The following is a 17,047-nucleotide window of genomic DNA, read 5'->3' on the forward strand; positions in this document are numbered from 1 at the left end:
TGGTACTACTTAATCTAAAAAATATTTGCTTCGGATGACAATTAAAGTTGATCTCTACCTCTAACAGTAGCTATAATTTCTTTAAAATTAATTTTATCAATCTGCTTTATGCTACATTTAGAATAAAATATGAGGTATTTATATGAAGGAAAACCTCAGAATTTAGTTCCTCTACAGTTATAAAGCAAAAAAGTCTGATAATGATTTCAGCATTTAAGACTTGAAATTGAAGGCTTGTAGTCCATACCTATCCTGTTCCATTACTAAAAGGATCTAATGCTTGTTTATAAACAATCAAACATTTGGCTGTGAAATCATTTTTATGTGGAACCACACACACTTCAGTCAAACTGAAGGATTTTGCTTTAGGTGGCGCCCTGTACTGCAAGGTCTTGCTTTGGAAATGCTGCAGCTACCACTAGCAAATGAAGAACTGCACACACCCTTTGAAGAATTTAAAGCACTTCCAATCTTTTCCACAAAACTGAGGGCTGGACCTCACTGTAAATAAAAGTTTTGTGATCTTCTATTAGTTACATCACACTGATTTTCACCTTCACGCACTTTATGCATTCTTTGTTAGGACACAACTATGTCATCTAGATCACCCAAATCCTGCTGGCTTTGTGCTTATGTCAATGAAGAAATTGAACTGAATGTTCTTTCTCTTCCATATAATATAACCGGAAAAACTACAGAAAATAACCAATGTCATGATGGCAAGAGAATCACTGAGAAAATTCTAATTGAACAATATCCCAGAAAACTGGTATTTAATATACCAGTTTTCCAATACCAATATAAATATATATATTTATTATATATATATTAAACTGCACAATAGCCCAGAAAAAACAAGATATATTTTCACATATAGAACAGACATGTATTTTTGTGTCTTTTTTAAAAACAGTTAAAAGACTTTAAAAGAGCCTCTACATAGCCATGGTGCACAAAACAAAGACATGAAACTACAATCTCCACTGATAATCACCAGCTCTACTTTTCAGTTCAGCATTAACAAAAACATTAAATACAGTTAATTTAAAAATTACTTCATTTAATACAGTTAATTAAAAAATAACTAGTACACAGACAAAAAAAAATTAAGGTATAAGCTATAAATTTCATTTCTAAGTGTTCTGCCTGGGTTTGTTTCACATTATATTGTATAGTTGTATAGTCTTACTAGTCCACAGTTGATGGAAATGCCTTCCTTGGCCCTTTCTCCTGTAGCTCCTGTTCGCTTTAACCTTTCAGATCCCGCCAGATCAACAAAGTGAAACTTGGCAGTAAGAGTTTCATATTCGTTCATCTCAGAAGACTCAGATATTATCCTGTTATCAGTGGCATTATCCTGAAGCAAAGAAGAACCCACAAGGCTTGGTGAGGTCTTTCACATTAACATTTGCAAAGTTCAATCAACAATTATTTACAATACTACCTCTTTACTATGACCATCTCCTTATTCTTTCTTTTATAACAACAGTATTTTGAAACATACTATCTCCATTTTTATCATATGTACTAACACACCATTCTTGAAAACCTAGCTCTAGATGCATGTGATTACAAATTACTGTAAGTACAAGCTACCATTGCTTCTTGATGAAGAAATGAGGGGAAACACCTATTAAAATATACAAGTCTCCAGCAAGGTCAGCAACAAATTTGTATCTCTCCTAAAATGCACTCTTGAATCAGTCGTCAAAGGAAACTGATTTAAAAAAAAAAAAATTAATTACATTATTATCCCACAAAATCACCAGAACCAGCTAGTTTATAAACCTGCCAAATAGCTGAAAGATATTTTGATTTTATACCTCTCTAAACCCCATCACCAGCCTCCCTGTGGGATGATTCTTCAACTTACATTAGGAACTATTGTTGGAAACCATTTCTCCTAGCAGTCAGTATTCCACTAGCACTTCTGACTTCCCCAGCAAATAAGAACAATAAGAGGGAACAAGGGAAAATGAAGAGGCTCCTTTCTCCCTTCCACCTTGCTCCCCCAGGTATGACTGGCACTTGCTGCAAGCCTCTGTCAGCGCAGGGAGTCTGCCCAGGAACACACTGCCCTGGGGCAGGTACCACAGCCTCAGCCTCTTTCAACTTCACATCCCAAAGCACAGCAGGAAAATTATCCTTTTTCATTAGACAATCCCAAACTTTTTTTCTGTCAATTAGTTTCATTCTACCATTCACTGTAGACTTCTATTTTACTTTGAGTGTAGTTAGATTTATTGTCAGGAAAGTAACTCAATTAGAAAAGAACCTAAATCACTCACTTCTTGACCTTACTGGTAAGACACCCATTGCAGGGTAATTTCTACTAACTTGGCATGGTGTCAGATAATAAGCATGTATTGAGTATATACTGGATTCATAACAAACTCTCAGAGCCCAAACGACAAGCTTTATTAGGAATTTCTAATCACATTAAGCATAGAAAACTCAGAAAAGCCTTAAAAAACAAAAACAAACAAACCCAAGTCTAATGAAAAAGCCAAACACAGACCCTCAGGTATTCTGTGGTGACCTTTATGTCCTTGGCCAGCCAGCCTGCAGCTCCCTTCCCTACTGCAAAGGGTAATGCAGGTCTCTGCAGACCAAGCCCTTCTGATGGTAGTTAAATATTTCATGCATCCTTTTGTAGGAGTAACAGAAGAGAATGGGAACTGTGCCACCTCCACAAGACCAGCAATCATTATTTCTGCTATTTTGATGTTTACACTCTGGGGGCCACACTCTTATTCCCAGCTCTCAGAGCCATGATTAATGCATCCTTTCACTCTCCCTCATTTAGCAAGTGAAATGCACATCCAGAAACTTCCCAGAAGCATGGCTGGTGTGCAGAGAGCCCCAGGAGCCTGTCTGAGCACTGCAGCCCTGGCTGCCTGCCAGCCCTGGGCACGGGCCACCGCGCAGAGGGGGCACGGCCACGGCTGTCACCCGAGAAGGAGGAACCGCGTTGCCCTAGTAACAAAGGTCTCCCAAAACTGTTGTCTGCAGAAACTTGAGCTACATCTCTCCTGGCCACCCAATAATAGCTTGTATTAATTTAGATTCCAGGAGCGTTCAAAGGACAGTGTCAGGCCTATCCTCTACTCTCCTAAACAATACAGGGAAAGAAGAGGGTGTTGTCTTAAAAAATTAAGGATTTAGAAATGCCCAGTTCCACAGTCAGATTATCTTGTGCGTATCTCCCAAGAAAAGCTGAAACAAAACAGTTTGACACAAGGCAGAAGATGGCCACCTCTTCCTCTAACACAAGCCTCTGTAAAAACACAGGCAGAGCCAGGCAACAGTCCCCTGGGGCAGCTCAGCTGGCAGGGAAGGCTGCAAGTGCACCAGCACTGGGGGACTGCTGTGCCAACAGCCTGCAGGAAACAGGCCCCCACAGGACTTCTCAGTCTCCAGTAGGCAGTTTGCAACAAAACTTTCCAAGCAGTGTCACCACACAGTGACTGAAGTGCCCTGTGTGGGCTTGGAGTGTGATGCCAATCCCTCCCAAGTGAAGACAGCTGACCACACCACCAAATCCACAGTTTCAGCATGAAAAGCAGAAAGAAGTGTTTTTAGCTGGTGTATAAAGCAATTCTACATACCACAAAGGATCAGGAAGGAACCCTCATCTTGCCTGTAAATGATTATTTGTAGTATTAAAAAATAAAAGCAACCCTCCCAAAAAGAACTGCAAATTCAATTCACTGTTCAACATGCTTAAAAATGTGATAATTATGAGTCAGATGCTAGCCAGATAGTATGTAATATTTAAAAATTATATGCAAAAGACCTTTAGAATTATTCAAGTTAAGTCCCCCTGAAGGTACTGTAGTTTTCAGTACTGTGGATTTCTTCAGAGCTCCCCCCTTTACAACATACACCCAACAGCAACTAATAGCTGAACAGTCACAAGCAGAATATTCTAGATAACAGCTCCATGTTCATTCATAGTTTGAATTCAGGTGCACAGATTTAACAAAATACCTGCACCCCAAATATATAGCTACTTAAAATATATATAACTGAGCCTCAGAATTTAATGCTTTTCTACTTGCACCTTATTGGATATCAACAATTAATCTGAAATATCCAAGTAGTTTCAGTTAGCTGACTGCAAGTTTAAACCCACTAACTTCTAAGACACTTAAACGTGCTTTCCCAATTAAAGACAAATTATATTTTAACTTTCTCATTTGTGTATGTCACAACAAAATACTGAAGAAAACACTATGGGAGAATAGGTAGGTTCCTGTAAGAGTCTGCAATTTATAGTTGCCTCTGGCTAGAGGATGGTTACATATGCACAGATTAAATCAAATTATTATAATGCTTAGCAAATTCATCAAGCACTATGATGACTACAGCATCCTTACTAAGTCCAATTCAAATAGCAGTGGCTGCCAAAACTATCCCCATTTTGAAAAAATGGCTACTAAAGAGAAGTTTACCAACAGCAAAAGTACGTACAGCATTAAACGCGGGGCAGACCCTGGTCTGACACAAGTGTATGGTGAAGATGGCGTGTGACCGCGAGCTCTGAACGTTCATCTGAGTGCTGGCAGTGGTTCGAGACAAAGCTCCCAGCTTCAAGCACTGCATCATCTAGAAAACAGGCAACAAGCACATTGCATCCCTTGCTGGTTAAAGGAAAAATGTTCTATGGCTAAAATTTCTCTCTTTGCTATGCATTCAGTTCCTATACGCAAAAAAAAAACAAAATACAAGGACAAAGATCCTTAATAAGCAAACTAAAAGTATTTTTTGTGATTTCTGTAAAATACTTAAATCTTTGTATTCCCCTCTTTACTGTACCCCTAGTAGTAACATATCTATCTTCAATTACCTGTACAAAAAAAAGTACAATAATATTTGTATTCAGATTTGCAGTGTACGTGAATAGCATTTATTTCACATCAGCCAAATGCAAAGCTTTCCTCTCAAAGAAAAAAATAACATACATAAGATTCAGGAGATCAGATTTAAATATAATGTCAAAATTCTCCCAGCAGAACTATATTATGAACAAAAACCTGTTCCTAGCTTTAAATGAAAGTCATATGCACTTAGTGTCAAATATATCAGATTTAAGGCTAAAAAGAATTAAGAAAATAAAAATTTTAGCTAGCTTTTACACTTTAATTGCCCAGGAGACAGATATAAACTAGCATGACCTCTATTTTTAAACAGTCATCAAAGCATACAGACATTTTTAGAATCTACTTGGCATGTTACAGTGTCATTTATTTCCAGTTATCACCTCAGATTCTCCATTCACAGTTCGGGTTGTAACGCCCACTGTATAAATTCCTCCCGCTGAATCTTCATGTATTTTAATATTTGATTTTTTATTCTTCGCATCAATATCACGCGTGGTATCAAACAGATCAAGAATTTCTTCATTGTAAAGCTGAGAAGAAGAAAAAGACAAAAAATATATCATTTTCAGAAATTCCTCCAATGACTAACAAATCTGTGCATGGCACGTACCAAAAGTTGTAAAAATCCAAATATCTCAGCTCCCAAAAGATGTGAAACATCCAAACTTACAAGGACAATAGGTGACAGAGCAGCTGCAAATTAGGTGACCTGCACAACTTTCTATTATGCCACCCAAAGATGCGTAAATTCCTACACATTGCCAGATCCAAGATAAAATTCTTTGGTGGGACTAGGGAAGAGGAGGAATTTGGTGCCAGCAAAACAAGAGTCGTGTCTGTGGCAGGCACCTGCTGTCTTCAGATTTAACCTTGGGCTTTTATTTTGTGGATTCAGTTGGCTGCACCCTGCCCCAAACACTTCCAACTCACTCCACTTGCTCTCCCTGCCATTGCACCTTTCCTCATCTCCTCTCTCACACCTTCATATTTCTATGGCTCTCATTTAGATAAATCTTCCTGGGCAGGAAGTAATTTGACATATAATAACAGTTTTTGTGCAAGTTGCCTCTTAAAGACACCAAGCATCAGCCCAAAAATGCTATGGCATGGCTGCTTGAGCAGGGCTTTTGTACTCCATTAGAATATCCTCAACTTTATGCAGTGTTTAGATTGAAGATATCAGGGGAAAAAAAATCCAGACAACCCACCCAGAAAAAAACACTATCCCACTGAATTTCATGGTTGAAGTCTCTGTCTGTGTACCCTGGAACATATCAAGTGTCTCTAATTTACTTATACTAATTCATGTCAGCAAAGCTCAGCCAGGACTAATTCAATTCCTGATCAAAATCCCTAGGCAACAGTCAAAGAACCACTACAACAGATCTGTATTCACACAAGGTACTTTGTCATAGTACTGAAAGTAAGTGACTTTCTCCTCTCAAAAGCAAAAAGTCATCCCTGAGAAGTAAAAACTCAGCATTTGTGAATGTGATGCTTTTAATCCTTTACATAGTAAAAAGGGAATTATATTTAATTATTAGGCACAGATAGTCTATGTAGTCATCTTCTTACTAAAGTTTTACCTTCGTAAATTCAAACAAACTGATGCCATAATTTGGAGCAGATCCTGATAATGCACCTGTAATTGGATGGGACTGCATATGCTTGTCTTTTGAAAAAGCAGGAAAGCAAGGAGTTAAAGGAGGCAGACTGCAGCCAACTAAAGAAAGGCAAGAAAGTAGCAAACAGAAGTCACTGTTCCCAACAGTTATCCAGCTGTAAGACTTCAAAGTTATTCCAAAAATACCATCTTGTTTCAACTTGCTCAACGACTAAATTATTGTTTATGCAACCCAGCTCTAATGGTAGACAGGATGGGAGGAAGAGGATACTTTTTGACACAAGAATAGTGTATAATATCAAACTAATCAGAAAAAGTTCCTTCTGGGAAAGTTTTAGTGAAAGAAAAAAAACCTACCAACTAAAATAACTTTTTTTTAAGGGAGAAATTACTATATACATCCTTTAACCTTTCTCTAAATAGATAAACAAGACATGTTTCAGTATGTAGAGTTCAGCTGAAATACACTGCAATGGCTGCAATTCTTCATACCATTCTCACTGTAATATTTAATCACTGCCCTGTGTTTTGGGACTCAATCATATTTGTAATGTTTTGTCAAAAAACACAATAAATTCAGAAACCACACTGGTTACTGCTCCTTATGCTACTCATGTTGCAGCTGCCTAAGCAAAGCTGCAGCTCCCTGGTGCACAGAGTGGAGCATTCCCACAGCACATGCTCAAGCCAACTCTCTCTGGGCAAATATTAGCCAGAGCAACAAAAGGTTCTGCATAAGGGTAGCAACGACAAACCTAGACGGATACAAAACTAATGCCAGCTTGTTAATGACTAGTTTTTTAATGACCAACTAATGACTTGGTTTTATTGCTGCTGAAGTAAACTAACAGCTTTTCTCATGGGTAATATTGAAGTGGGGGTTTCTACCCCCAAGTAGATAAAGTTGTACACACTGAAGTAAGCAAAACCAATTTACACCTGCTCTTCCTAAAATACATTCTGCCTCTCTGTGTGCCTGAAGTATCAGATTTTTCAGGTTGGTAGTAAATGTAAATACGTTACACCCAAATCAATCCATTTAAAGAGCACTTCCACAGCCAGGAGGCACAGTATGAACCCTACAAGGCATAAAGCAACAGCTGCTGCAGGTCACAAAGATCACAGATGTTATGGCCCCTTACCAGTAACTGTGTCTACAAGAAAGTACAAGGGGAGCAGTTCTGCCACAGTACTGATCAGGGTCTTTTTTTACTCTGGGTCTAAGAAAGAAGGGAACCATGACACTGAAACCAATCCTAAACCAGTGGGAATTGCAGAAAGAAGTATTTTCATGCTAGGTTTCTTCTTTGATGAAAGAAAGTCTTTGGAGCAGATTTTGAAAGCTAAAGAAATCTATGGCAAAGTGACAAAAGCAGGCAAAGCATGGTAACTACTTGAAGCCATACAATTAGAAGGGCTTTTATAATTTCTTGTTTGAAAGTTTTGTCAAGAATTACCAAGAGGACCTACAATCAGAAAGGGATAAATGATGACAAACAAATATTTCTACTTCAAAATAACACTATGAAGGGAAGCAGTAAAATAACTGGAGTGAGATAAAAAAAGACTTTTTCATAAATTGAAGAGTTGAAGCAAATCCCATCAATTTTCCTTTTGAAATCTTGTATATTAATTCAAAACATCCTGGGAGAAAAAGGAAATTTAAAGGAAGCAACCAGAAAAAATATTTAATTGGTTTTCTAAAAAAAAAAAAAAAAATCTACCAGAAAAATCCGCATAAAGTTACATCCACAAATGTGGATCATATTTACCTCTAAGAACTGTGCATTCACTTTAAAATCTGGAGGTGGAAGTCCTTGCTTAATAGCGCCTTGTTTTTTTTCTTCAATACATCTGAAAAGGTGTTTAACAGCACGTGATATAATGCCTTGCTCCTCTTCTGTTATGTTTACATCAAATCCAGTGCCCATGGTGTATGTTTTGCCAGCACCTGTCTAATTTGAAAAAGAAGTAGTCACTAGAACATGTTAATAGTACCAAATGATCACAGAAGTACAGTTTCTCAACACTACTGTTCACTAGTGTTCAACTTGCCATCTTTATAACATTAACACACACAACAGGTCACTTTGAAAAATGGATAAACAGAAGAATTGGACAAACTCTACTGTTTATCCAGAGATCACATACAAGCAGGCAGAGGGCAGTTCAATCTTTCATAACCCTTCCCCTAGAAACTTTGCCTACCCAGCTCACATCAGCCCTGAGCTGTCTCCTGTAGGTCAAAAGATGAGTTAATGTTTCCAACCAAGGCTGTTAACTGAAACATGTATTTTGAAGGTAAAAGCAGCATTTGCAATTCTCTACTGAAAGAGATCAAATGACTCCCTTAATTAAGATGTCTGAATATCTCAGGTATTATATTCCCATTGTTCTCACTTTATACTAAAGAATACAAGCTCTGTCTTCACTAGGAAGATAATTTAATTAAATGTGAAGTCCAATAGAAGTCAAGGTAGTGTAGTGTTTTCTTAATTAGTGGGTCAAGTCTAAGACAAAGATAGGATCACACAGCTGAACATAATCTGCTAAACTGGATCTGCAAACTGCTTTGTTTGACTAGGAATAGACTTCACCTGGCTAACTTGAGATGCAACACCTAACAGGTGAAATTCAGCATTCAAGACCACATTTTATGCAATCAACTTGTAAAGGAATATTTGGAAGACAGTAACACACTGTCTGCATTGTGCTCAGCTTTGTGCCCAGTGTACTAAGAGGGTGTGTTCTTGATGAAAAGTTCTCTGACTTTGTAATCTGATCTCTACAATTTGCCCACAAGCAAACACTGTGGCCTGAAGTTCTCCAGGATCTATTTTTAAAAAGCTCCTATTCCCAAAAGTCTCTAAAAATGCAGTGGGTTGAAAAGTTGCTCAGAGAAGAATCTCAGTACAACCTATCTCTAGAGTGCAAGTGAGTAGGTCAATAATTTGTAATGCTGCATTGAGGTGAATTCAGGAATTATATGGACTGATCCTATTTTCAGTATTACTATTAAATTCAGATCTGTGGCCTATATATATTCTGTGTTTCAACTGCCAGTCTGAACAGAATTTATATAAACTCAACACTCTCCCAGTGGGTAACTCATTGAAAATAAACCCATTGAAAATAAACCCAAGGTGCTAAAACCAGATTAATGCATGCAGAAATGCACTAATTTAAGAGAATAATCAGTTTCAAAAAATTGTTTATTCCAAAATAAATGCTTTAAAATAACATTGTGAAGCTTACCTGGCCATAAGCAAAGACAGTGGCATTATAGCCTTCAAAGCAACCTTCAATCAGCTTTTCTATGCACTGTACATAGATCTCTTCTTGCTGTGAGTCAATGTTAAAGACATAATCAAAAGTGAAGGCCTTATCTTTTCCCAAGAACACTTGAGGTTCACCAGGTGTGACAGATGTACAGATATGGCATCCTTCAATCTTCTCTTTGGCTAACTGTGGTCTAATTCTGTTTTGGAAGAGATAAAAAGAACTATTAGAAATTTTCATAATCAAAAACAGGAGGAATACAGAATAAAAAGAAGGGATCTGAGAATTCCTTAATGACTGAGAAGGGTGAATTTTTCTTCACCAAGCCAGAAGGATTTTGGTTGTCTGAGCCACAGTACTGACTGTATCAGAACCCCAGCCATAAAACTGCTCATGCAAATGACACCATCTTTTCTGAAGGTTCACCTACTTCAAGCTGATGACCTGCCTAGAACCCCAAATGTTTCTGTATGTTTATTATGCATTACTGAAGAGTCACTTTTCTATGTTGTTTCAGACTTGGAAATCAAGCTTTCCAGTTTTATCAAACTTCTGCATGCTTTCATTGTAAAAACAGTCATTTGACTTTTTTTACAAGCAAGTTAAATGTGGAAATGGAATACAGGGTAGTTTAAATAGCAATTTGGGAGCAAGGACCCACCAACACCTAGCTCAGTTGCTTAGAGCCTGGTGCTAGTGATGCCAAAATTGTGGCTTCAGTTTCTATATGGGCCATCCACTCAAGAGTTGGACTTGAAGATCCTTATGGGTCCCTACCAATTCAGAATATTCTGTGACGTCATCTTAAATGAAAGCCTCCTTGCTGTGAGAGCAATGGCAGCAAGGAAATGGCTACATTGCTTCTTTCCTTTTGTCAGAAAAGGAACTTGTACAGCCAGAACACTTCTCTGAAATGCTTGGTTTCAGTGAAGTATACCTTCAGACAACAGAAAAAGAACAATATTTAACAAGTTCTAAAGGTAAGAGTGTCTCGTTCCTCATTATTCCTCTCTAAGGCTAATTTCAGCTTTTATTTCAGTTTTTTCAGTTTCTTATTTTACAAAACAACTTGTGGAATATAGCTTGAACTTCTTATATTCTATCATTTTATTGATTCCTCTGCATTCTTAACACTCTTTCAGCCTCATCAAAACTGAATTAATGCACTGGCCTTACAACTAATAATGACTGCAGAAGCTTGTGATTCCATGGGCTTAATGATTAACTATTGAGAAGAAAAACTCTGGCTCACTTAACGCACTGTTCTTAGCTGTAAGTAACTAATAATTTGCTTACAAAGCTACCTTTTTAAGAAGATATTTCCAAGTTCCCAAAGCAGCACCAAAAAAACCCAACACAAACCAAACCCAAACACACAAAATCCACACCAAAACATGTGCAGCGTGCAGCTTAAAAGATGCGACAAAGAAGGCTAATAAGAGTGATAAAAAGATGCAGTACAGCTACATACAAACAGAAACATGGAATGTTTTATACTCATCTTCCAATTATATAAAGCTTCAGAGTGGCTACTTTCAGTTACACAGAAGATCTCAAAGATCTGCATGCACAGAGTATACTTAAAGGCACATATTCATCTCATATTCCCTGTTTTAAGGGACATTAGTTCTCTATTTAGAGTAGCTGTGCTGCCTTGAAGCAAATTCCCCAACATTTTTAGGTATCACATGTTGGTTTGGATCACAGAGCAGTTTCGGTGTGCACAATTTACACCCCCTTCAAAGGAAACAAAGCCAAAATGCTCAACTCCAAACACACAAAACTTGTTCCAAATTCTAATGGGAGCATAAGGGCCCAAAGCTACCTGCTGATCTACTCCTGTGCCAGCACCTGCTGATACAGAGAGAGCTTGTCTCCAAAACAAATGAGTGGACTGCTGCAGACTAATTATGTACATGTTAGATGAAATTAGAAACATCCTGCTTGAAAAAAAGATTTTTTTTTTTAATCTCACAGAGCATGATGTATCTACTCTTTACTGCAGATTCTGAATTTTTCATTGAGGGATGTACACTGCCATCAAGAGCATTTTTCAGATTTTTCATTCTGAGGGTTTCATTATATCCCACATGTGACACTGGAGATTAACCTTAATTTATCTGCAAGGTTTGTGCACATTAATTCCAGTATAGAAACTTCATTAATGATCAGGAGGTACCACCCTTGTCAGGTTACCCTCTCGTGTTAAGTGAAAATTAAGTAAACCTTTGAAAAACATCATTAAAAAAGATTATGTGATGTGCAAAACAGGCATAAATATTCTACAACTAGTACTTGCATTTAAGGACACAAAGTATACAATATAGGTCAAATTTTCTCTCTAACAACATCATAAGGAGTTAGTTTTTTTCTTTAAATGAAATAAGAATGCTAAAAGTAATACAGGATTTACATAGCTCCTTCAATAACAACCAACTTGATCCACTTGTACCTGTGTTGACTGAACACAGAATCTCATAAATAAGTACAGAAGCTTGTAATACATTTACTTCCTTCTAAATTAAGGAAATTTTGGTAATAAAATAGCTTTTATTTCTAAGTAGAGAAAGTCTTCAAAGAAAAATTATTCATATGCCTTTTCTAAAAGCATTCTACACAACTGGAAGGTCAAGCAAATAAAACACTGCAGCTTGCTGTCTAAAACAATAGTTTGAAAATGCCTACTCAGTAGGTTATTCTGCTGCCTTCTTCTACTGCTGTGAAGTCAGTCAGAGGGCAAGCTCCTTTTTCAGACTAAGCACTCTTATTCTTTCACTAATCCAGTGCACCAGCACAGAGGCCATTAATTGTCCTTACAAGAATGAACTCTGAGGGCTCATAAAGGTCCAGAGGCATCTCTCATTACCTTCCAGAGCAAAAGGCCTGGGAAGATCTCTTCTAGAAATCTAGATGGGAAACATTTTCAATATCAAGCAAGCTTTAGTGCATCCCAAAAACACACCTTGTCCCCAGTTCCAAAATGGCTTTTAGCAACAACTTGCAGAATGAAATCAACAAGTTTTTTTTAAGAAGTTTTTTCTTCATGTTTTTATTCTACACTTGAAAGAAAATTAATTTTCTACACTGACAAACTGATGCAATTATGACAGGTGCCGAATAAATTTCTCCTTTCTACAACTAAGCAAAGGCTGACTGACCATGAAAAGGAACAGCATGCCTAAAATATCAATGATTTGCATGGTAGTTATTCCAGTGATGACAGGACTGTAAGGCGAGCAGTTTCACTGTCACCCAGCAGAGACTTCCCATGAGAATCCTCCTGGCCAGGGCCAGGTCCTGCCTGCAGCCAGGCAGCTCCTCCCAGAGCTCTGCTGCTCAACAGCAAACTGCCCACATCAGCCCAGCACAACCAGCCCACAGCTGGGCTGAGGGGCATCTGTGGCACTGCTAGCAGCTTCTTACCAGCTCAGCCACTTCCCCTGGTTGGAACACAACACTCAGAGATCCAGCAGTGATGATGGTGTCCTTCCTCCCTAAATTGCCACTAAATCTGAAGGCAGTGCTAGGAGAAAAGCAGCATTTCACCAGCACTTAGGCAGCACAAAGGAAAAACAAAGCAAGACTCGCCCACAGCAGGGAAGCTTCACACCAAAGACAGACTCCCTTCTCATTCTGTCACTGCTCTTACACAATGTCCCACTCTGCTATGGAGTTGAGAGGTAGCAGAGACAAATCATGACTGCATCAGGTTTGAATGACATCTCCCCCCAAGAGAGATGTGCAGACAAGAAACCTTCATCACCCATCCTGAGGTCTTCCTCAAGGGATACTTCGTGCTCTGAAATCTATACAGCTCTCTTGCTAAGTTTGTGTCCTAGGTCCTAGGACACCTGTGTAGGTGTCCTACAAATAAAGCTGTATTCTATTCCCATCCTCAAGAGCTGTTGAAACCAGGAGGAGCATTGTTTTTTCCTTAATCTCCTGTTAATGGGCCCATGGATGCCTTTTCCACATGACTCAGAAATAACTCCCTCTGGGAGCCATTTCTGTTTAATGGACCCACTGCATGACTCAGAATTCTATCAGCCCACTGTGAGATGCTCCACCCAGGGGGGAGGAGCTAAGCATCCCCACCTGGATATAATCTGGGATTTGGGACACAACAAGCAGCCTTTCCACTGGATTCTCAGAGGAATGGTTCTGCTTAACCACTGGTTTCCAGAGGACAAGAGCTACCGGATTGTTTCTACAGGATCACCACTTCAACAAGAGCATTTCACCTGGACTGCTGCCACCACCCTAACTAGCAGGGTGTCAGGCTGTATTCTGACTCTGCCAGTGGTTTGTCTTTTGTATTATTGCATGTATTTGGTTTTTTTCCCTTTTCCTAATAAATTGTATTTCTGACTTGGAGTCTCTCACTGGGTTTGCTTTCAAACCAGAACAGTTTGCCATGAATCTAATGCGATGTTCTCAATGAGTAAGCAAGAGATTCCTCCCCTTCAACCTGATTTCTGACCACTTACAAACAATGTGAGTGCATCACCCAAACCTCAAGACTGTCTTACTATTTACACTGAATGTGTGGTCCAGCAAACAGAAGTCCTCATGCAAGTCATATTCAGTTCCAGCACTGCCTATAGGAACATCTCCTCCTTCTCCATCCCACACATGAATTGGGAAAGTGATTTTTTCCTTTCTGCTTACAGTCAAACATTTTCCACTCTCACATCTTAATGTGGTCACTTCTGTCAGCAGAGCAGGCAGCGCCCACACTTTAAAAATGTGAAAGAGTTCATTCTGGTCATCTCTCCTTGCCCAGCCTGTGGTCTGGCAGTCTGCCACTGAGATTTTTCTCCAGGACCAATTTGACTTCAGCCATTTTGTCCTCTATATGGCCCTACCCCACCTGTTTTTCAGGCTACTCTCTTAATTGCAGACAATCGGGCGTTTTCTACCTATTTCCAATCACATCTCCTTAGATGTGGCAACTTCCCAAACAACATTTTGCTTTCCATCCTTCCCTCTGCTCCTTTCCAAAGCATGAACACACCCAATTCTTGTTTACGTGTACTTTGCAGCACCTCCAGGCCACACACATGAAACTTAATCCCCTAAATCTCTCCTGCCTCAGCACACTGGGACAAGTTGTCAAATTAGGGAGCGCTAAACCAGCCAGCAGTTGCACAGTAATGCACTGTATTGTACGGGAACTAATCCCTCAGTAGAGCTGAGGCACAATGTCTCTGCTAAAAGTCTTGTCAGCTACAACAGGCTCAGATAATACAGTTCAGGGACTACAGCCATCATCAGACCTGTGTTATGCAAGACATCAGACTTTACAGAATTGACTCCTGTTTAAATTAGATAATATCATAATATCTCTTTGAAAAGCATCCTAAATTTACTCCCAGGGATGAAAAATTGTCCCAGTGATCTAAATATAAATACATATTATTTACATAAATAACTACATGCCTATATAAGGATGTATATATATGCATACACACACATCCCTTTTCACTACTAAACACTTTTACCTCTCTGCCTGTTTACTTAAAAACCTCTCCATTATTTAATTTTACCCAAGCAATATCTAACCATCTATGAACACGTCACCCCTTAATCTTATTTCATATACTAAACAAGACCAGAGATTTTTTTCAATTTGCATCTCCATGAGAAGAACTGTAAGCTCTAACAAAGCATAATAATCATAATGTTTACCATATGCCTTCTCAGCACCTCTAATAGCAGTAAGCACACAAGAACTTCTATGACTAATCTAAAAAGGGAAAATAATCAAATTATTCTTGTTTTACAGAAAGCAAAGCAGAAAAAAATAATCATAGGTTAATCTTTCAGACTGCAATGACTGTCCAGAAGCTGTGTGTTGGAATGAAAAGATTATTCTGAAGCCCCATGTAAAGCTCTTTTTCATTAAAAAGGCTCTGTGGGGCAAGGGCTGTTTTCACCTTGCTCAGAAAAGCATAAATTCAAACCACGTGCTAGGCTGAGCAGGAAACAAGTTAACCTGTAAACCCAAGGTTCTCCAATACTTGTCTTACTACACTAAGCCTATTAAATTTTACACAATTAAGTTTCACGTGTGGGTATATGAAACAATAAATCCAGAAACAGCTAATGAAATACTTAGTATAAGCATAGCAGGCAATATGAACTGGGAAACAGACAAAAACTGCCCAAACCCAGAAGAAAACAGCTTCCAACTCTTACTTCAGCAACAGAATTCCCTCACCTTACTACTCCCTTAAATTTACACTCATCAAATCACTTCCATTAAATTCCCTTCAGAGCAAGCAGGGAGTAAAGAAAGTTAAGCAGCTCTAAGACACCTGATATTTAGGTTTGCATAAACTTTTCAGTATTTTTGCTTGCACACACTGGAATCTTGCTCTGTGATTAGCAACACTTTCAAATGAGACCACAATTATAATGTCTGAATGCACTCATCTCAACTGCATCTCTCAACAAGCTTTAAGGATACAAAAAGATCTGGCATATGAGAAACTCCAGGTTTATCTCCTGTTAACACAGCAAAAAGGGTGCAGGAACAAATCTTTAGGCTTGTACCAGCAACTGTCACCTACACAGAGTTTCTGAATAGTGGCATCACTAATGGTATAACCCCCTAGTAATGCTATCAATCACTGGTATTACATGTACTGGTGTCAAGATGGGAAAATGGACACGCAATTGCAGATTACAGCGACCACATGAGACACGGCCCAGCAGCTCAGCCACCCTCCACATGGCCAAGTCCTTCCCCCTGCCATGGGCCATCTCTCACCCCAGGAAGCTGGTTTCCCCTGTGCCAGGGCCCAGGCACACAGCAGTCACCAGCCAGGGCAAGCAGCACTGCCTCGCTGTGATTGCAGCTCCATCGCTCTCACCTAACACTGGGGCACTGCTCCCATCACTGCTCCTCTAAAGCTGCCACGGCCCCGACTGAGCCCAGGGCTGCCAGCAGTTGTGTGCCCAGAGCCCAGGTGTTCTCAGCCTAAACTTACACCTCCTGGCAAGCACAAGGGAGGCAGATGTTTTACACATGCACTAACACTTACCTACTTGATGTACCTGAAAACTTCTTGGTGTCTAAAGGCATTTCGATACAATGGCAACTGTACAATTGGCAATACCAGAAATAAAACCTCCTGGAACAGTTAAGGATACTTTAAATAAATGCAGTAAGGACAGTGACAAAAGCTGATGCAGGATCTACACGGGTCCAGAATTTACTCCAAAGTCCTATTAAGATACTGATAAAAAGGTATTAGCA

At 39.0% G+C, this 17,047-nt stretch overlaps 1 protein-coding gene across 4 annotated transcripts in view; it reads right to left on the reverse strand.

Annotated features, from left to right (window-relative positions):
* KIF21A (kinesin family member 21A) overlaps window positions 1-17,047 on the reverse strand; it is an 86,928-nt gene that overhangs the window by 47,270 nt on the left and 22,611 nt on the right. For all 4 annotated transcript variants that reach the window (XM_054631723.2, XM_054631721.2, XM_054631717.2 and 1 more), the window contains exons 2-6: window positions 9,763-9,985; window positions 8,280-8,462; window positions 5,264-5,413; window positions 4,474-4,608; window positions 1,190-1,357 (exon numbers count right to left, since the gene is read on the reverse strand). In XM_054631723.2, the coding sequence (XP_054487698.2) occupies window positions 1,190-1,357; window positions 4,474-4,608; window positions 5,264-5,413; window positions 8,280-8,462; window positions 9,763-9,985 (859 nt within the window). The remainder of the gene's footprint in view (window positions 1-1,189; window positions 1,358-4,473; window positions 4,609-5,263; window positions 5,414-8,279; window positions 8,463-9,762; window positions 9,986-17,047) is intronic.

This window comes from Agelaius phoeniceus, chromosome 5 (genome assembly GCF_051311805.1).
Source record: "Agelaius phoeniceus isolate bAgePho1 chromosome 5, bAgePho1.hap1, whole genome shotgun sequence".
In the NCBI taxonomy this organism is placed as follows: Eukaryota; Metazoa; Chordata; class Aves; order Passeriformes; family Icteridae; genus Agelaius; species Agelaius phoeniceus.